The 26936-nt window shown below is 46.5% G+C and overlaps 2 protein-coding genes across 8 annotated transcripts; one reads left to right on the top strand and one right to left on the bottom strand.

Annotated features, from left to right (window-relative positions):
* The first annotated feature begins 558 nt into the window (after positions 1–558).
* On the top strand, positions 559–14368 carry Txnl4a (thioredoxin like 4A). Of its 3 annotated transcripts, none has more exons than XM_047526025.1 (4): positions 559–719; positions 864–1059; positions 11314–11417; positions 14071–14368. In XM_047526025.1, exons 2-4 carry the CDS (start codon positions 907–909, stop codon positions 14240–14242), a joined length of 429 nt encoding a protein of 142 aa, XP_047381981.1. In that variant the 5' UTR covers positions 559–719; positions 864–906; the 3' UTR covers positions 14243–14368. The 3 variants fall into 3 exon arrangements, with proteins under 3 accessions (XP_047381981.1, XP_047381982.1, XP_047381983.1); XM_047526026.1 differs by lacking the exon at positions 559–719 and adding an exon at positions 3314–3414 and having other exon boundaries at positions 920–1059; XM_047526027.1 differs by lacking the exons at positions 559–719; positions 864–1059 and adding an exon at positions 8980–9004.
* Positions 14369–16866: 2498 nt separating this feature from the next.
* On the bottom strand, positions 16867–22190 carry Hsbp1l1 (heat shock factor binding protein 1 like 1). Of its 5 annotated transcripts, none has more exons than XM_047526028.1 (5): positions 21855–22190; positions 21030–21115; positions 19952–20069; positions 19194–19231; positions 16867–17865 (listed from the first exon to the last, which is right to left on the bottom strand). In XM_047526028.1, the coding sequence occupies exons 1-5, from the start codon at positions 21903–21905 to the stop codon at positions 17835–17837; spliced, it is 324 nt and encodes a 107-aa protein (XP_047381984.1). In that variant the 5' UTR covers positions 21906–22190; the 3' UTR covers positions 16867–17834. The 5 variants fall into 5 exon arrangements, with proteins under 5 accessions (XP_047381984.1, XP_047381986.1, XP_047381985.1 ...); XM_047526030.1 differs by having other exon boundaries at positions 19952–20040; positions 21049–21115; positions 21855–22185; XM_047526029.1 differs by having other exon boundaries at positions 19952–20046; positions 21049–21115; positions 21855–22172.
* Positions 22191–26936: the final 4746 nt, after the last annotated feature.

Here is a 26936-nt window from a genome sequence, read left to right as displayed (position 1 = left end):
CCCCTCACATCCCCATGGCGAGTCAGCGCGCATTCGGCCTGTTTTGGGGGACTGGCTCATTTCACTTAGCATGTCTCCAGATCCGTCCCACAATGGGGACCGAAAGTCTGATGTCACCCTGCTGTTAAGAGGTGGACGTGGATGGAATTCTCTGGAACCTTCCCTCAGTCTTAGTGGGAGCCCGGTAAAGCCAGGTGCGGGAAGGTCGTCTCGGATGGCCCACTTTATCCCGAGTGCCCGCTCTGTGCCTCTCCTGTCCTTCCAGTAAACTCAGGCGGGACAGCAGGATCGGCCGAGGGCGCCTCGCCGCCGTGCCCGGGCACAGGGACCGGCCACGTCTTGCCGCGGGGAGCGGAAAGTGCCCCCGGGAGCAGGGCGGGTCGGGGAGTGGGCGGCCGATGGGGACTCTTTCCTACAGGTTTTTCCCGAGACGTCCTAGGCCGGCGAGACAGGCGCGGGGAGAAAGGCCGAGCAAACCGCTGGCTTCCTCCCAGCCAGTCAGCTTTCAGGGCGGGCGGGGCCGAGCGGGGCCGAGCGCGCAGGCGCAGATGCGTCCAGACGCCTGGGTAACCTACGCGACAGGCACTGCCAAGGGCTCGCCCGGGCGGCCGACGCCATGTACGTCGGCGCACGCGTTTGCGTCAGAACGCGACCCCGGAAGTGGCGCTGCGCCGGAGGCGCTGGTGCCGCCGGGTGGTGCAGAAAGGACTCAGGGCAAGGTGGGGGCCCGTCTGGGGGCGGGGGGCCGGGGACGCGGGCGGGGGTCCCACGGGGTGGGGGGTGGGCCGTGGGCCTGGGCGGGGTCCCACGGGGCGGGCCGGGTCCCCGCAGTCTCGCGGCTTCAGCTCTCCCCGCGCCCGCAGGCAGCTCGCGCGGCGCCCTGCCGCACAGCCCGGCCGCGCCAGCATGTCGTACATGCTCCCGCACCTGCACAACGGCTGGCAGGTGGACCAGGCCATCCTCTCGGAGGAGGACCGCGTCGTGGTCATTCGGTTCGGGCACGACTGGGACCCCACCTGCATGAAGATGGACGAGGTTCTGTACAGCATAGCGGAAAAGGTAACGGCCCTGCCCGCCCGGACTCCGCGTGCGCGGGCCGGGCGCGAGACCTGAGCCTCGGGGTCGCCCGGCTTCCCTCGGCGCGGGGCGTCGGCCGCAGGCCGAGTGCAGCTCTGCCGACCCTGCACGCTCGGCGGAGAACTTGCGCTCCCCTCAGCAGAGTGGCCCGTTTCTGCCTGAAGCGTCCATTGTTTTTCAGATTTTTTTAAAAAGAGGTTCTCAGACTGCTCCCTAAATAAGTCAGTGATTCCTATGGAGAGCATATTTTTAAAAATTGATGGATCAGTGAACAAAAACGTGGGCGGGTTCTGTTGAGAGTGTGGATGCTTTCTTTAAAGTGTTTAGCCCCTGCATTGCTCTTGTGGGTTTCTTGTTTATCTTTTTTTTTTTTTAATCTTTATTTTATTTTTATGTGGTGCTTAGGATCGAAGCCAGGGTCTCACACGTGCTAGGCGAGTGCTCCATCACTGAGCCACAACCCCAGCCCCTCTTGTTTATCTTTGTGTTTATAAAGAGAACTTGTTAGCACCGTGGTAAATCCTATAAATTTCTATGGTCGTTTTTTGCTTTATTCTTCCTTACCTTTTGTGAAGTCATTTCATTTGTAGCTAGGAATGAGTCAAGCACAGAAAACACTAGAGAAAACAGAAACTTGTTTGGTTAGAATTAGTTTTTCTGATTTTTCACATTAGTACACTGAATGGTCTGCAGCACTCTTTTGCTGACAGTAAAAGTGCATTTGTAGGGCATTTGTGTGTGGCCAGAGGTCTTATTCCTTTCCTGTAAATTTCTTTTGATAACTTTAGGATGAATTTTATTTGGGTTTTTGTAATTGTAATAATAGGGTAAAAAGGTAAAGATAGTAAAGTAATAGTGAAATATATAACATACTTATGTTCCACAAATAATTTAAGGTTATAATGAAAAGTAAAAGTTATAGGAACATTGAAGCTTTTTTTCACTCTCACAATTGTTAATGTAAGCTGGGTTAAAGTAATTCCTTTGAGTAAATGGGAGTAGATATAGGATATGTTTTATGTGCAAGAAAGGAAACACTCTGATCTGCCCCTTGTTAATTTTTGCTATCCTTTTTAGAAAAAGCAGTGTTGGAACTGTTCCTATATTTCACTCAAAACAGATATCTCTTGCAGTGCCTCAGAAGTGCATATCAGAGATTTGGATACTGTTGGTCTGGGGCCCAGAAAGGGTTTTTAAAGAAACTTCTGAGGGAATTCTGGTGTGACTTGATCTAGGGCCTCACTTTCAGGAACTCCTCAGGCCAGGATCAGAGGAGAACATTGATTATCAACCATTTTCCAGCCTCTTCCTTTCAGATGCTAAGACAGTGAGGACTGGAGGTGCCTGGGGAACACATTGGGGTCCTGCCAGCCAGGGTCCTGTGTGGGATCATTTCTACATTGCAGAAGCTGCTGTGGACAAGGGCAGATGCTGCTTCACTTCAGTGAAGAGTCACAGAAACACATCATTGCTGTGACTGAAATAACTTGGGCTGAGCTTCTGGAATCTGTTGCTGTTCACCTTTCAGGGGTGGCATGAGCATCTGATCAGTGGGGATAACTGGGAATGGGAGGGCCTTTGGCTCTGCAGAGCCAAGTGGAGCTCAGCGGGAGGCTCTTAGGGAGCAGATTTCATGGTGTCCACATCAGTGCTTAGGGATTTAACAGGTTTCTTTCTCTTCCTTCCTAATTCTGTTGGAGCAGTTACAGACTGAGTCACTACATTGTTACTAGTAGGCTCACACTTCACTTGGTATTGAATTGATTAATAAGCATGATTTGATCGGGCTCACTGTTAAATTTTTTTTTTTTAATTTATTTTTTTTTTTAATTTTTTATGTGGTGCTGAGGGTCAAACTCAGCCCCAGCCCTTCTTTGGTCTTTTACTCTTTTTCTTTTGTCCAAAACTTTGCCAGTCCCTTCTCCCCCTACTAGGGATCTAACCCAGGACCTTGCACATGCTAGGCGAGCACTCTACATTGAGCTGCCCTCCCAGCTCTTTGAGACAGCGTTTTCTTAAGTTGCCCAGATGGCCTCAAACTTGGAATCTTCTCTTCTCACCCTCCTGAGTACTGGGATTACAGTGTGCACCACTGCCCTCAGCTGTTTTAATAAACTTTTAATGTTGTGTTACAATTACTAAAAATGCAATTTTTTTTTTTTCGATACTGGGGCTTGAACTCAGGGACATTCAACCACTGAGCCACATACCCAGCCCTATTTTGTATTTTATTTAGAGACAGGATCTCACTGAGTTGCTTCGTGCCTCAATTTTGCTCAGTCTGACTTTGAAGTCATGATCCTCCTGCCTCAGCCTCCCGAGCCACTGAGATTACAGGTATGCACCACCTCACCTGGCTAAAAATGTAAATTTTAAATGCATCAAAAGACTACTAATGGGGCTGGGGTTGTAGCTTAGTGGTAGCTTGCTTGCCTAGCATGTGTGAGGCACTGGGTTTGATCTTCAGCACCACATAAAAATAAGTGAATAAAATAAAGGCATTGTGTGCTGAGGTTGTGGCTCAGCAATAGAGCGTTTGCCCCCCCATGCATGGGGTACTGGGTTCTATCCTCAGCACCATATAAATGAATAAATAAAATAAAGGCATGGTGTCCATATACAACTAAAAAGTTTAAAATAAAGGCATTGTGTCCATCTACAACTAAAAATAATTAAAAAAAAAAATACTAGTGAGTGCACACCTATAATCTCAGTGGCTCGGGAGGCTGAGGCAGGAGAGGCAGGGATATCAAGAGTTCAAAGCCAGCCTTAGCAACTTAGTGAGGCCCTAAGCAGTTCAATGAGATTTTGTCTCTAAATAAAATATTAAAAAGGGCTGGGGATGCAACTCAGTGTTTAAGTACCTCTAGGTTTAATTCCTGATACCAAAAAGAAAAAGAACTATTAATGTTTTATTTTCTTAGTAAAGCCTTCTTGGGGGAAGTTTAACAGCAGTTTTTTTGTTTTGTTTTGTTGTTTTGGTGGGGTAGGAGTCTGCAAGCACAGTATAATTTTAATAATCTCCCTCTGTAGCAATGACAGATAGTGGGGCTTCTTCCCCATCTTGTCACAAGCCCTGTTTGACCTTCCCAGCTGTCTAAAGGTGAGTATAAGTTCCACACGTTCAGGCTGAACTTGACTGACCATTTATCCGAGGATATGTTGTGGACTTGCTGCTCCTACAGCACCCACCACCTACCTCCTCAGGCTAAACACTTCATGGAGAGAGTTAGTCTGAAACAGACATGCTTGAAGGTGTGTGAATGTCTTACAGATGTGTAGAACTTTTAAGTATAGGACAACGTATTAGATAGAGTTTCCTATTTAGCTGCCACAGAGAGTATTCCATATCCCTGTGAACTGTTTTAGCATTTAGCAGTGCTTTGGGTTCACTGTTCTCTAAATCCCATGATGAGTAGGAATGGAAGGGATCTTTTTGTGTATTCAAAAGTCCAGGCAGATAGAGTTTAAAATCTCTTCAGTGATATCCTTGACACACAATTGTGCAGTCTAATAAATCTGTATATAAGGCAGATACATCTATGAGCTTTTTGGTTTTTTTGGTTGTTGATGGACCTTTATTTTATTCATTTATTTACATGCAGTGCTGAGAATTGAATCCAGCACCTCACACATGCTAAGCAAGTGCTCTACCATTGAGCCACAACTCCAGCCCACATCTATGAACTTTTAAAGGATGATGTTTGGAACCTTGTCTTAAGCATCCCATTAAGGACCACAGAGTCCGTGGGTCTAGTGGAAGTTAGTGCTCAGCCCGATGAGGATTCGTGGGAACACAGAGCCTATCTCTGTTTGCTGAGGAGTTTAGTCTCTGGTTAAGAACAACCCTGTGTAGTGAGTGTGTGGTATTCTGGTGGGGTGAGGGACAGATTCCTGCTACACTCTTTCCTTTCCTAGCTGGTTACTGTGCCTCATCTTACTTGTTGATGACTCATAGGACTCAAGTGGGACTGAGTTATATAAAAGACTTCTGGAAGATTTCCTGTCACCGAAAGCATGTTCAGTAATTGTCAAGTACTGTTATTACTGTCATTACCTCTTTTTTTTTTTTTTTGAGGTGCTGGGGATTTGAACCTAAGGCCTTATGCTTGCAAGGCAAGCACTCTACCAACTGAGTTATATCCCCAGCCCCTCATTACCTCTTTTTTAAAAAATATATTTTGTGTGGTTGTAACTGGACAGCATGCCTTTATTTTATTTGCTTATTTTTATTTGGTGCTAATGATCGAACCCAGTGCTTCACACGTGCTAGGCAAGTGCTCTGCCATTAGGCTACAGCCCCAGCCCCTTGTCATTACCTCTTGAGTTACAAAATTTGCAGGTTACTGTGAGTATAGCTAATTGAGGCATGTATTAGTTTTTGAAAAAATAAAGTTATCACTCAGTATTTGGATGGCTTTAAAATGAATTACCTAAAAATATAAAAACTGATGCTTCAAAAATCCATAGTGCCAGCTGACTGCCCAGATCATTTTTTCCAGAACTTTAGGTGGATTCCTAGCTGGTTAAGGAACTCCAAAGAAAAGTGCAGAATGTTGGCCCATGTGCCAGTCTAGGACCACATGTTTGTTGTAGTCATTCCATCTTCAGTTGGAGGTAGAGGTGGAGGCACACAGAAACCCTTCTTGGTGCTGAATCACTGGCAGAACTGAAGGGGGTTGGGGTGAAGTCAGCACAGGGCCCAGTAGGAATAACATTGCTAAATCCTCCTGGAAAGCAGTTGGCATCACCTGAAGAGCCCTGGGGATACTCCACACTTAGGGCCAAGCAACTCTGCCTCCCAGCAGGAAAAGACCCAAGTAAGCACAGCTTTATGCTCTGTGAGAACTTTGCTGTAATCTAGTGACGTTAGAAACACACCAGAATGTCCATGATAGAGAGCCTGGTCATGAACAATCCCTTCACTGAGCACTTGGACTAGGAGAGGTCCCTGGGCTGGTGGTGCAAAGTAAGAAAGACGTTTTCTAGGAAACGACAGGGCTGGGGCTTGAACTGGGAAAGTTCCCTCCACCATGGAATGTTATTTCCCCCTAAGCTTTGTGTAATATGGTGTAGTGTTTGCGTGTGCCTTTCTGACAAGGAAGCATTTGTCTGGGCTGGGTAAGCATTACTCTTCACTCCTCTGCTCTTGATTTTATTTGACTGTTGGTGTTTTTTTTAATTATATAACTTGTGTAAAATAAAAGTACTGGGCATATACAAAGTAGTTTACATTCCATGTTTATGTTTTCTAAAAGAACATTTTTAAGTTAGAAAAAAATAGTGGACACCTAATTTAATTTCAGTTTTATATAAAAAATATACAGGTATTTTAGTGAGCTGCAAATTCATTATGTGAATCCCTGTTTCCACCAACGTGGAGGCCTGTGCTAGAGCCCACGCAGTCTGATTTATGAGGCATTTGGCAGACTGCACTTCTCCAGGGAGATGGAGAGAGCTCAGGAGTTGTAGGGAGAGGAGTCAGACCTAGGGCTGTGTTAATACTTGTTACTTCACCACCAAGCCAGTACACATTGCTGGCAGTGACCCAGTCCTCTCAAGGAGTGTCCCCCCAGCCTCCTGCCAGGATGCCCCCAAGTAAAAGGCTGGACATGACCTGCTCTTAAGGCAGGACTGTGGATTTAGGATCATATACGAATGCTAAGAATGCATAACCAAGGTGATCAGCTAAGTTAGTACTCCCCAAAGATCTCTTTCTGATGATGGTGGCATGTTTCTTGAGTTCGGAAATGTGCCTTTGAAAGTTCACTCACTCAGTGCTTTCTGACACTTTGCACGTGTCAGGTTTTGTGGTTCTGTGGACTCTCTGGAGACCTGATTGGCTCAAGCACATGGGATGTGTACAGCCAGGAGGGGAAAACACTGCTTTGCCCGCTGAACTGTGCCCTGCTTACTGCTGGATCATCTACTGTTTCTTGCTTATCGAAAAAGAGGGGAAATGAGACTTTTTTTTTTTTTTTTTTTTTTTTTTTTAAGTCTTACTACAAAACCAGCATTCACAGTTGGAAATAACATGAAATTATCGAGGGAAGGATATTTGTCCTGACTTGTAGACAGATGTGATATTTCAGTCACTGTAAGAGGATGAGCTTCTCTTGTCAATTCTGCTTTCCTTGGGAGGCTAGAGGCTTGGCTAGATAGTTCTCTTCTGCTCTGAAAGGCGTCTAGGGCTCTCCTTGGATTGGCAGTTAATGCTGAAGCGAGCAGAATTGTTTCTTGTGTTGTTTTTCTATATTGTTAACGTTTATTGTTTTTTTATTGTAACATCTTTGTTTTAATGCATGTAAAGTAGTAAGAGATTCTCTCTGCTTGGTGAAATTCAAATGTAGATAGAACTCTGCCTCAGAGAAGCGTGTGCTTTCCATAGGCAGCCCTGGCTGCACCTTGCGTGGTGTGGGAATGGGCTTCCAGCAGGGCTGTGCTGCTCAGGTCCCCCTCCATCTCACAGATGCTTGTTTTCTTGGAGGAGAGGGAAGTGGGGGCCTCAAAGACTCACCCTCCTTCTCCAGACTGGGGTGGAGCCCTCACCTGGCATGGGCAAGCCCTAGGTTTAGTCCCTGGTATCACAGAAACAAAAAAAACTGAAAACCCAAGTCCATCAGCAACTCCCCACTTTTTGTGGTCACGCCTCTTTTGGGGCTAAACACACTTAAAGCCTTTGTTCTTCAGAGCCCTGTGCCATCTGACCTAGGAATCAAAGTCACAGGCCTTTCTGACCTGCACTTTCTGTGGCCTTGGCACAGGTTCCCTTCTTGGAACCTCCTGTCCAGATGTCTTCGTTTTTATGCTTATGTTTATTTTTGGAACTGAGGATGAACCTAGCACCTAACACATGCCAAGTACTTGGTGACACTGAGCTATATCCCAGCCATCCCTTTACTGCCCTTGGCTCTTCAGTGTGCTTCTGTATGAACTCTAGAGCCCCCAGCACCTGCCACCATGGTTCTTGAACTGCAGAAGCAGATGACAAGGCAAGGTGGTCTCCAGCCCAGCGTCCTGGGTTCGTTCCATGGGAAAATGCCAATTACCACTTGTAGGGACTTTTCTCTGGATTCTCCTTAACTTTCTCAAGCTTGGTATGTACAAATCTGAATGCTTGGATCCCCCCTCTCCTTCTTTGGCCCAGCTTCCTGAATGTAGATCCCTTGTCTGGTCCTGAGTGCACCTTCTTGCATTCTGCTTCCTTGTCCCAGGTGCTGACTCTGGAACTTGACTGCCGTCTTCTGTATTTCTCTCTACGCAGCTGTTCTCTTGCTTGATGGATTCCATCCTCCTGTGGCTTCTGCCTCTGTCTCCTTTGGGCAGGACTATACCTTCAAGACTCAGCCCAAGAGATCTCATCTAGAGGGTGGGCTTTGAGCAGACACGGGTCACTTTCCATGTGGCTCAAAGTCATGAGCCAGTCTTGATTTTATTTAGAGGTGTAGAATTAGAATTCATGATTGAGGAGTGCCTTGTGCAGGGTAGATTCTTAGATGTTCCTGAGCCAGGCTTCAGTGTGCCATGAGTTCAGTCGGTCCTTGCAGTACCAGAGCTGGACATGATAGTCTTTTGGAATGCACTGGGGGAGTTGTGTGGGTACAGGCTGGCATGCAGGAGATGCAAGCTGTGTCTTCAACACATGGTTTCCCTGGGTACTAGGTACCCACAGGTTTCAAGGGTTGTGTGGCTAGTGTTCACTGTGTCTGCTCCTGAGCAAGTTTCCTGGGATAGAAATGAAGCTTGGCCTCCCCTTCCCAGTGCCTGTGACCATTCCACATCTTTGCTTCTGTGGTGAGGTTTGTTTGGTTTTATTTTTAAATAAAACCAGAACACAACTTACCAGTTTACTATGAAAGTAAAGCTGGTTCTAGTGACCTGACCGTTCCATTCTCTCTGCAGGTGCTGTGAGAAACCAGACAAAGAAGTACGTGTTCATGAGTTGCCTGACCAAGAGGAGGGTGTGCATTGTCACAGTGTGAAGGCCTCATGTGAAGGGTTTCCCAAAGTGACACATGGGCAGTGGGCACACCCGGTGCACCAGCATTCCATCGCGGTGTCTCCACCACAGCTGGAAGGCAGATGAGGCCGCACCAAGGACCAACTGTCTTTCCAGTGGTGGTTTAAATTTCCTTAGTGGGCTTTGTTTTGTTTTGTGTTTGACTGGTTTGTTGGTTTGCTTCTTTAGTAATATTCCAAAAGAGAAGCGTGTAGTCAGTGAGCTTGGCTTCTCCCCTTTGACCTCCACAGGTGTCAGCATTTGCCAGTCTTGTGTTTTCTAACCCTTAATTGCCATGTTGTGATACTTAGCACAGATCACAGGGATCATGTCGTTCATTTGTAAGTGACCGGATTTTAGAGTTGGTTTTACTGGAAGGCATATTGTGCATACTGGTTTCCTGTGATTGCCGTGAAAAACTACAACCTGGAGAACTTGAAACAATAGAAATTCTCTCACCATTCTGGAGACAGAAGTCAACGGTCAGGGTGTGGGCAGGGCTATGCTCTCTGGAGCCTTTTGAAAGGGAGACATTCAGCCTCTCCTGGCCTCTGGTGGTTACTAGCCCCTCTGGTTCCCTCAGCTTGTGGACCCTTCATCCAGGCTCTGTGTGCCTATGTTTCTGTTTTCCCTTCCCATGACCCTTTCTCCTTCTCTCCCTCTGTACTGAGGATTGAACCCAAGGTGCTTTGCACTGAACTACACCCTCAGCCCCCTTTTTTAAAAAATATTTTTTGAGGCAGTGTCTCTCAAGTTGTCCAGGCTTGAATATGCAATCTTCTTGCTTCAGCTTCTAGAATCACAAGAATTATAGGTGTGGGCTCCTGGGCTCTTCTCCTGCAGGTTGACCTCTTCTTACACTGATTTCTTCTTCAGTGATCTTCTTTCCAATTAAGTCACATTCTCAGTTTGGGGAGTTAGGACTTCCTGTCTCTGGGGGCAAATGCAGTTCAAGCATTAATGTTACATGTAAGTTAATTATGCTTCCTAGAGGGTATTGAGACAGTTTATAAGCAGCCTTTAACAAGTCAAGATGCTCTGCTCCTGAGATTCTATTTTGGGGTTTGTCCTTAGGAAGTAACAAAGTATTCACACAGACTTAAGGGCATTCACACAGGTGAATGATAGGTGTTGGTGGAAAATGAGTGAAGAGTGGTAAAATAATAGCATAGCCACTTGGTGGAATAGCATGTGCAATGAGAACTATGTTTTTGGAAAGTAGGTAATTTTGCATAAGAACGCTTATATTAAAGCAGGATACAAAATATGATCTCATTTTATTAAAACAGTGTAAATATGGGCTGGGGTTGTGGCTAGTACATGTGAGACTCTGGGTTTGATCCTCAGCACCACATTAAATAAGTAAAATGAAGTTTTTAAAAAACAGTGTAAATAAACTTTTCAAATATACCTAGAAAAAAGGTGGGACAGAATCTATCAGAAATACTAATATATATCTGAGTGTGGGATGTGAGGTGTTTTTAGTCTTTTAAAATTTTTCTATGGGTTGGGGTTGAAACTCAGTGGTAGAGCACTTGCCTTGTATATGTGAGGCACAGGGTTTGATCCTCAGCACCACATAAAAATAAATAAATAAAATACAGGTATTGTGTCCATCTACAACTAAAGTTATTTAAAAAAATTTTTTTTTCTAAACTTGGGATGAGCATATGTTCCTCCCTGCCCCCCCATCCCACCCCCCCTGTCATGTTCTAGGCAAGTGCTCTGCCACTGAGCTAAATCCCCAACCCCTGAGCTTGTGATTAAAGAAAAAATGACCAAAAAGTTGTACAGTATCAGCTGGTGTCCTAGCTGTTCATATTTGCAAGTGTTCAAGCCTCAGCAGTTGGGGCCATGGGCAGATTATCCAGGCTTGCTCAGCAGTGTTGCTGGCATGAGTAATTCTGGAGGGTCACCTGCATAACACCAGGTCTGCGTGAGTGATGTGTCTGGGGCGTTTTCTGCAGGGGTTTGGCAGCTAGCTTCTTGAGCCAAGTTCGGCTAGCTCCAGACCATCTGAGAAGGTCCCAGTGAGATGGGAGTAGCCAGCTTGTCAGGATGGTGACAGTGTGGTGGTATTTTTCTAGGTGTTGGCTCTGTGGGGAAAAGGTGTAAATGGTTTGAAAAAACTGTCCAGTTTACACAAATTCTTGTTTTTGATTTTTAAATCTGATTTTATGGAATGAAAGTTAAATCAATCTTATTTTAGGTGGTTTTTTAATCTCATTTACTTTTAGGTGAAAAATTTTGCCGTTATTTATCTTGTGGATATTACAGAAGTACCGGACTTCAACAAAATGTATGAGTTATACGATCCATGTACTGTCATGTTTTTCTTCAGGTAAGTTATCTTTAAGTTGTTATTTACGTGGCATATTGTTGGTTTGAGTCAGATTCTATAGCCTAGAAGAAGTGTGTTATGCAGCCATTTCACAATGCAGGTTGTATCACAAGATGATCAGTGACTCTCTGATTGGTTTTCAAAGTGAAAGTTTCCACTTTAGCAGTTCCCCACTGACCAGTTACCCTCTGTAACTGTAACTTTGCCCAGAAACTTGGGCGAAGTAGAAAGAAATGGAAGACACCCTCACTAATGTTTAAGATGCCTTTACATGCAACCTTTTGATGAAAAGTGTTTGAAAATAATTCACTTGTTAAATGTGATAAGTCAATATTTAGTGTCCTGTTGTAAGAGGGAAATCTGAACTTAATTACTCTCTCACAAAAACTTATCTTCTCAGCTCAAAAATTATGTTGTGGAGATTTAATATGGAAAGAAATATCATTTCACACTGTTACTGACAAAACTTCTACAGTAGTTACCACAGAAGTTGGTAAATAGCAGTGTGAGCATTGGCTGTGCTCCAGAAGATGTGGTTCCTAACTGCTGGAATTGTGTGGGGTGCATTCGTTTTTGTTCTGTACAGTACTGGTGTACCTTGGCACCTATTTGTGAGCTTATGGTTGTGGAGGTGCAGCGTCTGACAGGGCCACCTGTGTTGTCTGCTCAAGGTCTCGTGGGCCAGTACTATGGACTGGGCACTTGGGGAGGCCCTGAGGAGAGTCCACCTTGGCTTGCTGGAATTGTTGCCAGATGCAGATCCTGGAGTGGGGCTGAGGTCTGTTTCCTTGCTGATATCAGCTGGGCTGTTCTGCTCAGAGCCCTCCACCCTCACAGCAGTATCAAGGACATAGCGAGTCCTTTTCACACCCTCTGACTTCCAACTCTACTGCATGATTGGGTTAGATCACCCAATACAGGGTAACCTCCTTATTTTAAAGCAACTGATTAGGGGCCTTAAATCTATAAAAATTCCCTTTGCAATGTGTGTAACAGAGTCACAGACATGAAGCTTTTTTTTTTTTTTTGATACTAGGGATTGAACCCAGGGGTACTTAACTGCGGAGCCATATCCCCAGCCCTTTTTGTATTTAATTTAGAGACAGGGTCTCACTGAGTTGCTCAGGACCTCACCAGGTTACTGAGGTGGGCTTTAAACTTGAGATCTTCCTGCCTTAGCCTCCTAAGCTGCTGAGATTATAGGCATGCACCATCACACCTTGCTATTCTTATTAGCTATTTATATTCTTATTAGCTATTTCATTCACTATAAGTTGCGAGAAGAAACCAGGCTGCATCTTTAAGACTTTGCTTGGAAATTTCCTTTCCTAAATATCTAAACTCAGAGCTTATAAATTCTGCATTTCAAAACTGCAGGACACTGTGACCCTGTTATTCCCAGTGTGTAGGAGGATCCCTTTTCCTCCCTTTGAGCAGCTGACTCCTCACTTCAGGTGAAACAGAGAGGCCATCTGGGGCTGGAGCTGCTCTGGTGGACAAGGAAGGTAGGGGATAGCTTCTGGTAGTGGCAGGGGTACACTTTGTGTATTTGTGATTTTTAGGACTGATAAGTCTATTTAGAAAAGGAGATGGAACTTGCTGCTATTGTTCTGTGACCCAGAAATCTAGGATAAGCAATGTGAGCACTTTAGTCACTGTATACACCAGATGTATTGAGTACCCCCAGTTTTTGTGATCTGGAGCTGAGACATAGCACCAGATAGGTAATTCTGTGAACCTGTCTTGATAAGGAATCAGCCAAGTGAGTACCCAGGAGTGGAGGTGCCAGAGGGATGGTATGTACGGAAATACAGGTATAAGCAACACATCTGCATCAAGCTGGGCTGTGGGAATGTGCAAGGGACTGCTCACCCTAGATGAGTGCTCCTTCACGGGCCCAAAGCCTGGGCACCCAGAGCGAGCACTGGGCAGGGTTGACACAGCATGTGAGGGTGGGAACAGCTGAGGGTCCCATCTAACTTTCTGGGCCAGTGTGTGGACCTGGAACGTCGCCCTGGAAGTAGATGTTTAACACAGAAGAGTGACATCAGATGAGTGTTAGCTGCTTTGGTTGAGAGGAGACCAAGCCAGAGGAGCACACTTGTGGAACAGGGTTGAGCCAGATGTGTGATCCTGTAGATGTGAGAAAATATACTAGTAAAAATCCGTCTTCAACAAACCAGGAGAAATGCATGCAAGTGCAGTAGAGGGTTAACATCTTTACTTTGGACAGTGGAAGCATAAATTCCTAAGACAGAAGTCTAGCCTCTTGAAAAACAAATATCTAAAGGGTCATCTACTTCCCTGGTCCTAGAAATGCAAAATTCTGTTGTAGGATTTTTGTAGAATTTGTGCCAAGAAGCTTAAGAGCAACATGAAAAAATTACTGTTTTTCAGGAAAATTAATATAAACCTCTGAATATCCCTTTAAGATATTTGTCCAAAGGACATATAGAAAATTCCAGAAAGAGATTGGTGTCCCTGCATTGTAGTTTCTAGAAATAGCATTTGGGTGTCTCTGCCTTCTCTTTGAACCACGGTTTCCTCTTGGTTGTATGTGTCTATCAGTGACACAGCAAGCATTTGTGACAGCAGGAAAAGTGGGACTCTTGTGGAATCTGCTGTGTGCACTGGTGCCTTTCTCTTTTTGCAGGAACAAGCACATCATGATTGACTTGGGCACAGGCAACAACAACAAGATCAACTGGGCCATGGAAGACAAGCAGGAGATGGTCGACATAATTGAGACTGTGTATCGTGGTGCCCGCAAGGGCCGGGGCCTGGTGGTGTCCCCCAAGGACTACTCCACCAAGTACAGATACTGAGGCATGTGCCGTGGCCTGCGTGGTGCTGTGGGGCCCCTCCCTGGAAGGGCCCTCACCTCTTAAGAGCTGGAGGGTTGAGGGTTACATGCCTTCACTAGCTGAAGCAAATAAATACCTGAAGGAGCACCCACCACTGTCCATTCTTAAGGACTCCTGTAGCTGACTGGTGTTGGTGGTTGCAGTTAATTGCTACCTCACCCATGCAGAGGGGTTGAGATGTTTGTCCTGTGGGGTTGGGTTCTGCAGATTTGAGTAGTTTGTCAGGACTGCCATGGCCAAGTATGGTAGACCTGGTGGTCTCCATCCCATAAAGCAGGGTTCAGTTTTGGAGGCCAGAAGTCTGATGTGATGGTGCCAGTGGATTGGGTTCCACCTGAGGCTGAGGGGAACCTGGACCTGCAGTTCCTGTGTCCCTTGACTCAGAGGTGTGGCACCCAAGCTCTGCCTGTCTTCACAAGGGCTGTGTGTGTGTCTGTCTTCAAGTCTCCCTCTCAGGGATGCCATTCAGTGTGACTTCATCTCACCCACATCTGCAATGACTCCATTCCAGGTAAGGTCACAGTCTGAGATGCTGGGGGTTAGGACTTCAGTGGGTAAATTCTATGATGATATTAATCCATTACAATCCAAAGTCTTGATCGTATTCTGGTTATAAAAACAGTGTAATGCTTTTTGGAGGCTTCCCTGTGAGGAGTGGAGGTATTTCTTTTTCTTCCTGAGGTTGGGTTTGATGTGCTCACACACATCCTGTTCTGTGAAAGCTGTGGCCCCCTGTCCATCCAGAGAACAGTCTCCTTATTGCATTCCCAGGCTCCTGGGGCTGGAAGTCCTCTCACCTCTCCGTGCACATTCATTCTGAGTGAAAGCATACCTGGAGAGGCTCTGCCGGCCAGGTGTGCTTGGGCAGGTTGCCTCCTGCACACACGAGGTGCTGAGTGCTTGGTTGGTATGTGGTAGAGTGAAGTGCTCATTGCCATTGTTAAAACACAGGGCACACCTGAAAGAATGAAGAAGATTTCTTACCTACACATACAGGTAAGAATGCCTTTTTAAAAAATATTTTTTGTAGTAGAGGGAACAATACCTTTATTTTTAAGATTTTTATGTGGTACTGAGGATCAAACCCAGTGCCTCATACATGCTAGGTAAGTGCTCTGTCACTGAGCTACACAAGAATGCTTTCTAATTGGATTTAAAGTTCAGATGTGGGCCTGGGGCTATAACTTAGTAATGGAGCACTTGTCTAGCATGCATCTGGCCCTGTGTTCTATCCCAGGCACTGCAAAAAATGTTTTTTTTCAAATGCAAATCTGCAATTTAGTCTCTCTAGTATCAGTTTTCCCATTTGTAAAATGGGGAGTCTAAAACCATATCACATTGTTATGAGGGGTTAATAAGAAAAATCTACACAACCTCAAGTACCTGGCATATAATAAACATTGACTGTTACCCTCCTGGCATTTCTCTGAAGAAGGGAGAATGTTGGCCAGAAAACATGCACTAGTGTTCATTATCACTGCTTGTGAAGGGCCACAATCAGCCACGGCCACCATTCCCTGCCCACTGGGATGCTAGGTTAAAAGTGAGGCTGACAAGTGTTGATGAGTCCTCATGAACTGCTTACAGGGTAAGATGATGTAGCCACTTTGGAAAACAGACAGGCTGGTTCTGAAAAGTTGACCGTACCCCATGCAACCCAACATGTCCTTCCCAGTTGTTTGTACCCAAGAGTTGAACACACTCCCCACAGAAGACTGTGCTCAGTGCCGTTGTTCTTGACAGCCAGAGTGGGGAAGTCCCACCCCCATCAGTCAATGGGTAGATGAACAGAATGTGTTGTATCTGCACAGTGCAGTGTTCTGTAGTCGTAGAAGAAAGGAAGTGCTGGGTGCAGTGGCACACACCTCTAATTCCAGAGATGGGGCTGAGTCAGGAGGATTGCAAGTTCAAGGCCAGCCTGGATATCTTAGCAAGACCTTGTCTCAAAAAGGGCTGGAGTTGTGGCTCAGTGGTAGGGAAAAAAGGAAAAATACCACAAAAAGAAAAGAAATGAAGTATTAATACATGCCACAACATGGTGAACTTCGAAAGTTATCAGGTGAGAGAAGCCACCTGCCACACATCCTGTGAAAGGTGCAGAACAGGCAGGTCCACGTGGACAGCAAGGAAGTTGGTGGTTGCTTGAGACTGGAAGGAGTGAGTGAGGGGAAGGAGCAAATGGGTGCTGGGTTTCTCTTAGATGATGAACATGTTCTGAAATTCTGGTGTGGTTGCATGACTCTATTCGGTTCTGTAATTAGGTGAATTGCATGGTATGTGAGTTGTACCTCATTAACAGCTTAATGTGCCTCAGTCACACTTCTGACCCAGTGAAGTACGTGGAGGACCTGTGGGCCATCACGTATTATGGCAGTATTTACATTAGCATCAAGTGGGGAATGACCGGTGTCTGAGAGGTAGTTGACCTTTCAGTTGCTGTAATCATTGCAGCCATCTGATGGAACACTGGGCAGCAATAGAATATGTGTGTGAAGTTTTCCCATGGAAGAAATGATACTAAAAGAGCATGAGAGATGGTAGGCCATATGGTCAGCTAGTAACAAATGTCAACAGTGGCCAGTGGATGTAGTAAAATTAAGCATGATTGTCAGTTCTGTAATACACAAGAATCATTTTATAAAATGAGAGACTATCCCTGGCCCATTTTTAGATGACAGCAACTCTACCTTACTTTGGCCTGGAGAGAGGCAAGTTCAGTGGAAATTCTCTGTTTAACCTGCAAAATCAACTTGAGTTTGATCTCCGTGCTTTACTTCAGTGGTCCCTCTACAGGGTGCAGCGGGGTTCAGGGCTCAGGACTCAGGAAGGCTACACTGGAGAAAAGCACCCTCTGCCAGGAGAAGGAGGGATAGCTAGCTGAGCCCCATAGACACCCGCCTTGTGCCCAGCTGGTACAGCTTGGCTGGGCCTTGCCCTCTTTGGCCAGGAGAGTGAGTGCCACCAGGACTTGCATCCTGGGCATGTCAAAGTTGGGAGTGATTGGGGTGACTTGGAATGCTGTTATTTAAAAGCAAATCCTGTTAGAAAACTGCTGGTGATCTTTAAAAAAAGATATATGTAGAATTTTAATTTGGAAAAATTGTTAACTAATACAGTGTATGCTTTTTAAAAATTTTTTTAGATTTTGATAGACCTTTATTTTATTCATTTATTTATACGTGGTGCTGAGAATTGAACCCAGTGTCTTATACTTGCTAGGTAAGTGCTCTACCACTGAGCCACAACCCCAGCCCCAGTATATGCTTTTATTCCATAAGTTATAAGTATTATGCATTGAAAAAATATTTTGCCATTGTTTACTTCCATAGTAAGTAGTTCACCATCTTTTGAATTATATTCTTATTTCGTTCCTTTGTTATTTTAATCTTTTTATTTGTTAAAATGAATTCTGATGAACTGGAGGTACAGCTCAGTGTCCTAGCATGCTGAGGCCCTGGGTTCCATCCCCAGGATCCCTCATTTAAAAATAGTTTTAAAATTAAAGACTGAGACTCAGAATCCATATTACATAGAAGTTTTCATCTTATTTTTTTCAAGAGATATGTCCAATAACATCTTCAGGTCTGTAAGAAAAAATTTAAAAGAGGTTAGGTGATCTGTATGCCAGTTATACAGTTAAATACACACAAATACAGTTTTCAATGAAGTATCCTAATTTCCTACAATTATTACAACTTTTTTGTATAGGCAAAATTCAGCACTCAGAAAAACCTAAGCGATGCTAGGGCCCTTTCAGTCAGATGGGTTCAGTGTGGACTTCGCTCAGAACAACTCGAATGGCCCCCACGTCCCTGCACTGTGACTGACCACCACTGACCAGCCACAGGAGTACCCAGGTCAGGTGCTCACTCAGCAGTGCTGCTGATCTGCATTGTAAGTCCAGGCAGGGAAAGTGTCCAGAAGCAGGAGGTGACTAAGATGCCCATCTCTCGGGAACACGTCTTGGGGTTTGCAGAGCTCCGGCTGTGTTCATGGAGTCAGATTTTAAACTCTGGGACTTGTTTTAATTTAAAAGACTGTCAGTTTTTAATCAGACTTTTAGACCTCTCACTTCCTGTCATGCTGCCTTTAATGACTATATGTGCACCAAAAAAGCAAAGTTTTGGCAACTGCTTAAGCATTTAATTTGATGCCAGATATGTAATAGGTTTCTGAACAACCACTGGAGCCCAGGCCACTACCGGAGCAGCACCTGGGACCAGATCCCTACCCTAGCTCAATTCCTGGGCCTCAGGAGATCAGAATTTGATGTCTGGAGGGTTGGAGAAAGCAGGCTTCTGGAGAAGGCAGCGGGACATGTCTGATAGAACCTTAGCAGGCAAAAGCAGTATTTTCCTCACTCAGTTTTACTTTAAGTTATTTTTTGCCTTGTTGTTTGTTTGAAATGGGGTCTTGATAAGCTCAGTTAAACTACTGAGCTCAAATGATCCTCCTACCTCAGCCTCTTGGGACAATCAAAATTTTTAGAACCCCCACCCTGCCATATTTTGCAGCCCCTTGGTAGCAAGATACAGCTTCAGTGATCTTATTTACCAGAATGCCAGATTTAGAAATTATTGTCACTGACAGGTGAGCCAACTTTGGTTTAGCAGGACAAGAGGCATAATTTGCCATAATTTGATATCTGACTTAGGATAACAACTGTGAGTAAATAAAGGCCTTAAATTGTTTAATGAAAAGATGGTTGGTTGTATTTGGAATACTGTCATGACAATACACATATTTATCTTCTTTTAATATATATATATTTTAAGTTATTGGTGGACCTTTATTTTCTTTATTTATTTATATGTGGTGCTGAGAATCGAACCCAGTGCCTCACACATGCTAGGCAAGCACCCTACTGAGCCACAACCCCAGCCCACATATTTATCTTAATAAAGCTACATACCTCCATGCATGTCCTATGGACACAGTCCAGTCTGAGACCTGGAAGTAAGAATTTATTTGCATCCTCAAAACTGAAGTTCATTAAAAGGTAAAGTTCCCATTGTGGGGCTGACCCAGGTGCTCAGGACCACTTGGGAAATGTGTTAAGGGCTTACAGTATCCAAATAGGAACTACTAGTTATAATCCCAATTTCTAGTTCACTGTGATTTGTGTTCTGTCTGAAGACTAACTTAGAGGAGTAGGGACGAAAAATACTCTAATAAAATCCAATTTTTAAAAATATTTGTATTTGTAGATGGACATAATACCTTTATTTTGTTTATTTAGTTTTTTTAATGTGGTGCTGGGGATTGAACCCTGTGCCTCACATGTGCTAGGCAAGCACTCAACCACTAAGCTACAACCCCAGCTCCAAATCCAATTTTTAAATAAGAGTTTTTCATCTAAAATGTGCACTTTTGGGGACTGGGAGTATAGCTCAGTTGGTAGAGTGCTTGCCTTGCATGCACAAGGCCCTGGGTTCAATCCCCAGCACCACTAAATAAATAAATAAATAAAATTTTAAAAAATGAAAATCCTTACTTACCAATGCTCATTTTAAAGAATTATGATGAAGTGTTTTAGTTGGTATATCTAGAAAGGTTTTTCATTAATACAGCAATAGTATTTGCACAGTGAACAAATACAGGATTGCATTTTTCAAGATGAAAGCAATTAAAAGATGTGCAAAAGGCAAACAGTTGCCTAATTGTACTTACTGTGTGCTCCTTAGTGGAATTTCCAACCCCAGCCTGCTCCATCAGGACATTCACATTCTTCTGCAAGTCCTCAATGCGGTTCCCCATGTCTTCCAGTACCACGTCAAGGGAAACTGTGCTTGTGGGCAAGGTGCAGAGTGGCCACAGACACCCTCAGAGCCCTGCTTCAAAGTATGCCTTCTCTACAGACTCACAAACTTAAAAAACGAAGGGTCCATGCAAATCCACTGCCTTCCGAGTTCCTCTTAGTGTGCACCTTGAACCTTGAAGTGGGGAGCTTGGCTTTTAAAACCTGGCTCCCCTTGCTTGGACATGAACCTGGGGATGTGAGTTTGGTAAATTTTTGCCAAACTCTGGGCATAAATGTAATGAAAATTTAACTCTTAAAACAACTCTGGTTTAATTTATCATGTTGTCATGTTTTGCCTTGTGGGAGCCCATCTTCAAAATCAAAAGCTTCAGGTAAGCAATTCCAAATGTAAATACTTTGCATACAGTGTTTAAGGAATGCATTTAATTGTTTAAAGTGAACTCAAACTGGACAAGTTTTAGGGCATTCTTTACCTTTACCTGGACTTGCTCACAAGAAACATTCTGTCTTAATTTTGTAACATTTTGTGTTTCTGAAATAAAAGTGAGCTGCTGAAGTCAAAATCAAGCAAAGGCACAGCAGCTTCCTGTTGGTCAGCACCATCTCTTAAGTGCTGCAGACCAGGCTGTGCCGGTGGTCAGGAGGAGGAGCCTGTGCAGGGGTGCCCTTGAACTTCAGACTTGGTATAGGCCTCTGGCTTGACAGATAGCGTAGCAAGAGGCTGAGAAGGGCAAGTGTAAATACTGGAGAATCTACTTGGTATAGGCCTCTGGCTTGACAGATAGCGTAGCAAGAGGCTGAGAAGGGCAAGTGTAAATACTGGAGAATCTACTTGGTATAGACCTCTGGCTTGACAGATAGCGTAGCAAGAGGCTGAGAAGGGCAAGTGTAAATACAGGAGAATCTATATGGACAACTGTTTGCTGATAGCACAGGACAAAAAGGCATCCCCTGGCAATGTGACTGTCCAAAAGCATTAATATTTACCAAAGATAGAAGAGGATATTTTTCAGGTTTAATGCTGCAGTGAGAGCTTGAAAATGTTCTTGAAGTTCCTGAAGTAGACTTTCTGCCTGAAAAATGGAACCACAAGGTACTTGAATAAAACATTTATTATGGATGGAGTAACCCATCATATATGCTCCAGTGGTTTTTGACAATGGTGGCAAGCACCGGAACTAGATGGCCGTACAAAACTGTGCCTGTACACCACACAGCTAACTCACAATGAGCACACAGCTGTAATGTAAGTCTCTAGAGGAGAGCACAGAGAGCATCCTCGAAGAGCTGAAGCCATTCACAGCACTGCACCGTCTACCCTGGATGTTCACCAGCTGGTGTTGGTGTTGCAGTTGCTCTTACACCCAGGTCATACAAAACATTGTCACGGCCAGTGTTACACGTTTCTGCGCTGCTTTCTAGTTTACATGATAAAGCATCAGTCTGCGCTCCCACTGCAGATCTGCCATCCTTATCTCTAGTTGGCTTCGTCAGGAAAATGTAGTCTGTAGCAAATTCTTTTTATAACAGGTTAAATTTATCAGCTTCTCTTCCAGACTTGGAACCTGTTTTAGCAAATAGGAGAGCAGGCGGGATGCGGAGGACTTGGGGAGAGGGCCCAAAGCACCCGCGCTGGGGTGGGGCCCTGCAGGACCAGCGGTGGGTGGGGTTTTCGCTAGTGCCGGGAAGGAGGGGTGGGGGCTGGAGGGCGCCACTCGGAAGCGGCGTAAGGTCTGGCTGCTCCGCAAGTCCGTGACCTCAGTCCTGGCGCTCAGGGCCCTGCCCGGACGCCGGGCGGACGGGACCACTCACCGCTTCCCGCAGCGGGTCCCGGCGAGGACTCTCGGGGGTCCGCGCGTCCATGTGCGCCCCGCGCTGCGTCGGGGTCGGGTACGGCAGAGCAGAAGCTGCGGGGCTCGGCGCGGGGCGGAGGACTTGCTTCTGCCCGCGCGACCTCGCTCTGTCCTCCTCGGGCAGGGGCGGAGGTGGCCGGGGAGGAGCCAGCAGCGCGAGCTCGCGGGCGTTGGTCCTCGCCGCGCGCGGTGGACGTGACAGGGCTAGCCTGGCTGCGGCGCGGGGCGCGCAGCTGGGTGCGGAACGCCCACGCCGCGGTTCCGCCGTGCTCGTCACTTGGAGAACCTGCCCGCCCGTCGAAACTAGCACCCCGCCTGCCCTTCAGCCTTCGGAGTGCACTCCAGCGCGCCGCCCCTTGATGAGACACACACAAGGCCCTGGGCCATCCTGGAATCCACTATTTCTGCGGATGCCAGTCTTAGAATTAAGAATGGTTATGACCATTCCCCATGTGCCAAGAGTCACATCTCCAACTCTGGTTTCCTGGAGGGTCTAGAAGCCATCCCATGACCTCTGCTGTCATCCAGAACCTCTGACTTGTGGCTGGTGGGTCACCTTGCGGGCCGTCTCGCAGGACCACGTTCTCAGCAGTTACCTGTTGATTTCCATGTCTGTACCCCCAGAACTGAAGTTATGAGAGCAGGGTGTCTGGGTATTCCAGTGTTCCCAGAGCCTAGCCAGTGACAACCCCCAGGTACTCAGGGTACAGAAGGTGCACTTGAATGAAACATAGCCACACAAAGATGTCACTAGTCGTCAGGACGATGCAACCCCACACCCAATGAGTGGCCTACTTCACGTGCCTTGATGGCTGGAATAAGCGTGGGCAGGGGACTGTGGGGAACCGCGGTCCTCACACTTTGATGGTGGAAATGTCCAACCATGCTGTCACTTTGGAAAGCGGGCTAGTGGGTGCTCCCAGTTGAACAGAATTTAACATTCCACTCTAAGTGTGTACCTGAGAGAAATGCAAGATAGTTCTCTGCAACTTGCACACCAATGTTACAATAGCATTATTTAACAAGTAACAAGTCAGTCTGTGGAAACAGCCCAGCTATCCATCAGCCGATGAGTGGACAAACAATGTGATTTATCCATGTAAACTACTGATGCATACTCAATATGAATGAATGTCCAAAATATTTCTTTAGTTTTTTAAAGTGAATAAGGCAAACTGAGAAAGTCAAGGTTTGTTTGTTTTATTTCGCCTGGAAAATGGAGAGAAAAAATGGGGGGGGTAGTTTCTCAGAAAATAGAAGGAAAACCAATAAACTAGGGGGAAGGAAGGAGGGAGGGAAAGGAGAGTACTATGGTTTGGATATGACATGTCCCTCAAAGCTCCTGTGTTGATGCAGGAATGGTCAGAGGTGACGAGATTGGACTGTGGGTCCAATGAACTGACTGGTAGTAACTGTAGGCAGGCGGAGGAGGTGGGTGCCTGGGATATGTCCTGGAAGGGTTCATCTTCCCATGGCCTCCCTCCACCCCTTGTGTCTGCCTGTCTCCCCCTCCCCTTCTCCCTCCTCGCTCTCTGCTTCGGGCTGCCATGAACTGAGCAGTTTAGCATCCCCATGATGGTGAGGCACCATGATCCTGCCTCACCTTGGGCCCAGAGCAATGAAGTCCACCCACCATGGACTAAATCTGTGTAACCATGAGCCAAAATAAACTTTCCCTCCTAAGTTGTTCTTATGGGGTATTTGGGTCACAGAAAAGCTGACTAATACAAGGCGGAACTGGGAACGAAAGTGACCAAATTACTGTTATATTGTGTGCATGTATGAATAGGTAACAACCAACTCCACTATTATGTAATTAAAATGCACCAATAAAAAAGAAACACTGTACCAGTGAAAGTAGTCACAAAGGCCACATATTGTAGGACTCCTCTCAGAACAAGTGTCCAGAATGACAAACCCATGGAGACAGAAACCTGGGAGACCAGAGGTCACCCGTATGGATAAGTGGACCAGTGGTCACTCTTGGGGACATTGAACCAGTGTTCACCCATGGGGATGGGAAATGGACTGGTGGTCACCTGTGGAGGCAGTAAGTGGACCAGTTGCCTCCTGTAGAGTTGGGAAATGGACCTGGTCACCCTGGGTATTGGACCAGGAGACTGGAAGTGACTAGTGGTCACCCCAGAAAGTGGACCAATGTTCACTGGTGGAGATGGTAAGTGACCAGTGTCACCCATGGAGACAGGAAGAGGACTGGAGATGGAAGCAGAAGTGAACTGTGGTCATCCTGCATATGGAAGAGAATGGGAGGTTGCTTCCTAGGAAAGAAGCAGCCAGTTTGGGGGCAAACGTGTTCTAACATTAGGTGGTGGTGATGGCAGTGCAGCATGAACATCCTGGAAACACTGAGTCACACACTGAGCTGATCCTACTGCTCGTGAATCATCACCTGGAGGCTGTTAAAACAATAGTTTTTAAAGCAGGTTCATTTTACAGCATCCCCTTCTTGTCTCCCCTCCTGTTTTTCCTTGAGGGCTATGAAGGGGACAGAGCAGCTGCCTGGAGGTGCTGGCAGTGGGTCAGCCCTCCCTGGCTCCTGCCACCTGTGGGTTCTCTTTGTAGGCAGCTGTGCAGAGGCAGGAGAGGTCGGGGAGATAAGGTTGCTGCTGCCCACAGAAGACAGGACGGTGAGTGGCAGTGAGGCCAAACTCGAGGTGTTTGCCTATTTCAGGCCAGCTTGAGGAGAGAGGGAAATAATCCAGGCAGACAGAGGACTCTTGGCTGAAGCCTCTGGAGGCTCTTTGGAGAGAATTGGTGTCCATAGCAGCCTGCCTGTCATAAACCCAAGTACACAAAACCAGTCCGACAACCTTCCTTCCTTCCAGAAAGTTCTGAGACCTCGCCCGTCCTTTAGTCTCACTGCAAGGACAGTCAGTGTAGTGCTTATGGCAGGGCCAGTGCCTCCGTGGGGGCTGGACACAGAACAGTGCTTTAACAGACGCCTGGGGACACGGGGCTGCTTACTCACTGCTGGCATCCCATGCTTGTGTGCGGACAGGGCCCGCTCAGTTCCCAATAACAAAGTGTTCCCCCTCGCCTGCCCACTGCATTGTCAGACCTAGTCTGCTACTAGCGCCCAGGTGTGGTTGAGGCCAGCGATTGCGCATGTGCCTCACGTGGCCAGCCTCTGGGATTGTGAAGAGAAACAGGAACCTGGAAAGCAGAAGATGAAAGAGCCTCTGGCTCCACCTGCATGTGCTTCTCCCCAGGAAGCAGCCCTTCCGGGCTCCAGGACTCTCTTCTGGGGTCTTTCATCTAGACCAGACTGGCAATGCCCACTGGCCTCTGGTATACACAGCGCACTCAGCACCCTGCCTGCGCAAAAGCAGATCCCAGCAGGGAGGCCACAGGTCGGCCCCGAGCTGATCTGATGGGGACCACCTGTGACCACCCTGCAGAAACCTAAAAGAGAAATGGGGTCCAGGATCCCTCTCTGAGCTGGGAACAGAGGGAAAACAGGTCCGACTGGAGGTGGGTGAGTTGGGGTCATGGGAATAACCCTGAGAGAAACCCAGCTGGCTAGGAGGGCTCACAGTTGATTGAAGGGAGATTCTGGAGGTGTTGCAGGGGGTGGCATAGTCTTTGAAGTGGCCTTGGCAATGGTGATTGAGCTGGACAGACAGGCACTGGGGGTACAGGGACATTGAGACCCAGGAGGTTGAAGCAGCCCACGGCAGTGCAGATCTCAAGCACTTGTGGAACCCCAGGCTCCTGGCTCTGCTGCAGCCCACACGCCACACAGCACCCAGAACCTGAGCACACCAAGCAGGCCAAGACCCTGGTCACAGTGGAAGCTGGTGTGATGCGGGGGACGTGTGGAAGCGAAAGGGAGCTCAGTCTTAGTGTGTGTGGGGGTGTCCATAAGTGCTGCAGAATTCCCAGGTATTCTGAGAGGTGTCAGTGGGACACAACTGGGAGACAAAAGAGTGTTCAGTTTACCTGGGGAGGTACGAAAGGTTTCCCTAAAAGAGTGGTCAAATGCCATCTCTGGAAGAGGCACTGGAGTGCCATTTGGGAACTGCCCTAAAAATCACAGAAAGACCGTGACCCTGCAGTCCAACTTCTAGAACACCTCCAAAGGATGAAAAGTAGGGTTTGGGTGTTTTCTCCTGGGCATTGAGCCAGGTTCTCCCACCAGCTAGGCAAGCACTCTACCACTGAGAAACTTCCCTAGTCCTTTTATTTTTAAACTTTGAGATAGGGTTTCTCTAAGTTCAAAGGTTGGCTTCAAATTCACAACCCTCCCGCCTGTGTCTCTGAATAGCTGGGGCTCTAGGTGTGCACCTCCATGCCTGCGGGAAGCAGCGTCTTGAACAGAGTTTACTCCTATCCAGGTGTCCACCCGCACACATAACGCAGCACCATCACAGAGTGGAGCATCGCCAGCTCCAAGCTGGGTGGGCCAACCTCCAGGACATCCGGGAGATCAGCCAGACACACAGGACGCGTGCCTTGAAGTTCCACTCAGGTGCCGTCCCAGAGACGTCTCTCTCACAGGGCCGCCAGGGAAACAGTGGGCACAGGCCTGGGGAGGGGACAGGGAGCCGGGGTTTGGCTTAGAAGTTCTGCAAGTGGATGGTTCGATGGCTGCAAACACTGAGTACTCAATATCCCTGGACTGTGCTCTTGAATGTGGGTAGGATGGTGGGCCGTATATGTGTGTGTTTTCCCAGTCCTTTTTATAGGCACATCTTCCAGGCTGGAACCCCTGTGCAAAGACGGCTGGGACCTAGGAAGCCCCTGATTCTCCTTCCCTCCCCCAGTGAATTTTTAAAAACGTTTTACTTTTTTTTTTTTTTTTTTTAATTGTAAACAAATGGGATACATGTTGTTTCTCTATTTGTACATGACACCATTTGTGTAATCATAAATTTACATAGGGTAATGTTGTTTGATTCATTCTGTTATTTTTTCCCTTCCCCCCACCCCTCCCACCCCTCTTTTCCCTCTATACAGTCCTTCCTTCCTCCATTCTTACCCCCTCCTTAACCCTAAACGTGTTTTACTTTCTTGACCATGA

The sequence above is a fragment of the Sciurus carolinensis genome, chromosome 15 (genome assembly GCF_902686445.1).
Source record: "Sciurus carolinensis chromosome 15, mSciCar1.2, whole genome shotgun sequence".
NCBI classification, from domain to species: domain Eukaryota; kingdom Metazoa; phylum Chordata; class Mammalia; order Rodentia; family Sciuridae; genus Sciurus; species Sciurus carolinensis.
Note: the sequence above shows the minus strand (reverse complement) of the source record. Positions and strands in the feature narration are given on the sequence as shown.

What these genes read in the sequence shown, in the direction of transcription:
- Txnl4a (XM_047526025.1), top strand. Translation starts at nt 907, where the DNA reads ATGTCGTACATGCTCCCGCACCTGCACAACGGCTGGCAGGTGGACCAG. An exon ending in TGTACAGCATAGCGGAAAAG is followed by an intron (nt 1,060 to 11,313) that starts GTAACGGCCCTG and finishes ATTTACTTTTAG; the next exon opens with GTGAAAAATTTTGCCGTTAT. An exon ending in ACTGTCATGTTTTTCTTCAG is followed by an intron (nt 11,418 to 14,070) that starts GTAAGTTATCTT and finishes CTCTTTTTGCAG; the next exon opens with GAACAAGCACATCATGATTG.
- Hsbp1l1 (XM_047526028.1), bottom strand. Translation starts at nt 21,905, where the DNA reads ATGGACGCGCGGACCCCCGAGAGTCCTCGCCGGGACCCGCTGCGGGAA. An exon ending in AATATCCTCTTCTATCTTTG is followed by an intron (nt 20,070 to 21,029) that starts GTAAATATTAAT and finishes CTTGCCCACAAG; the next exon opens with CACAGTTTCCCTTGACGTGG. An exon ending in TCCATAGGACATGCATGGAG is followed by an intron (nt 17,866 to 19,193) that starts GTATGTAGCTTT and finishes TTTTTCTTACAG; the next exon opens with ACCTGAAGATGTTATTGGAC.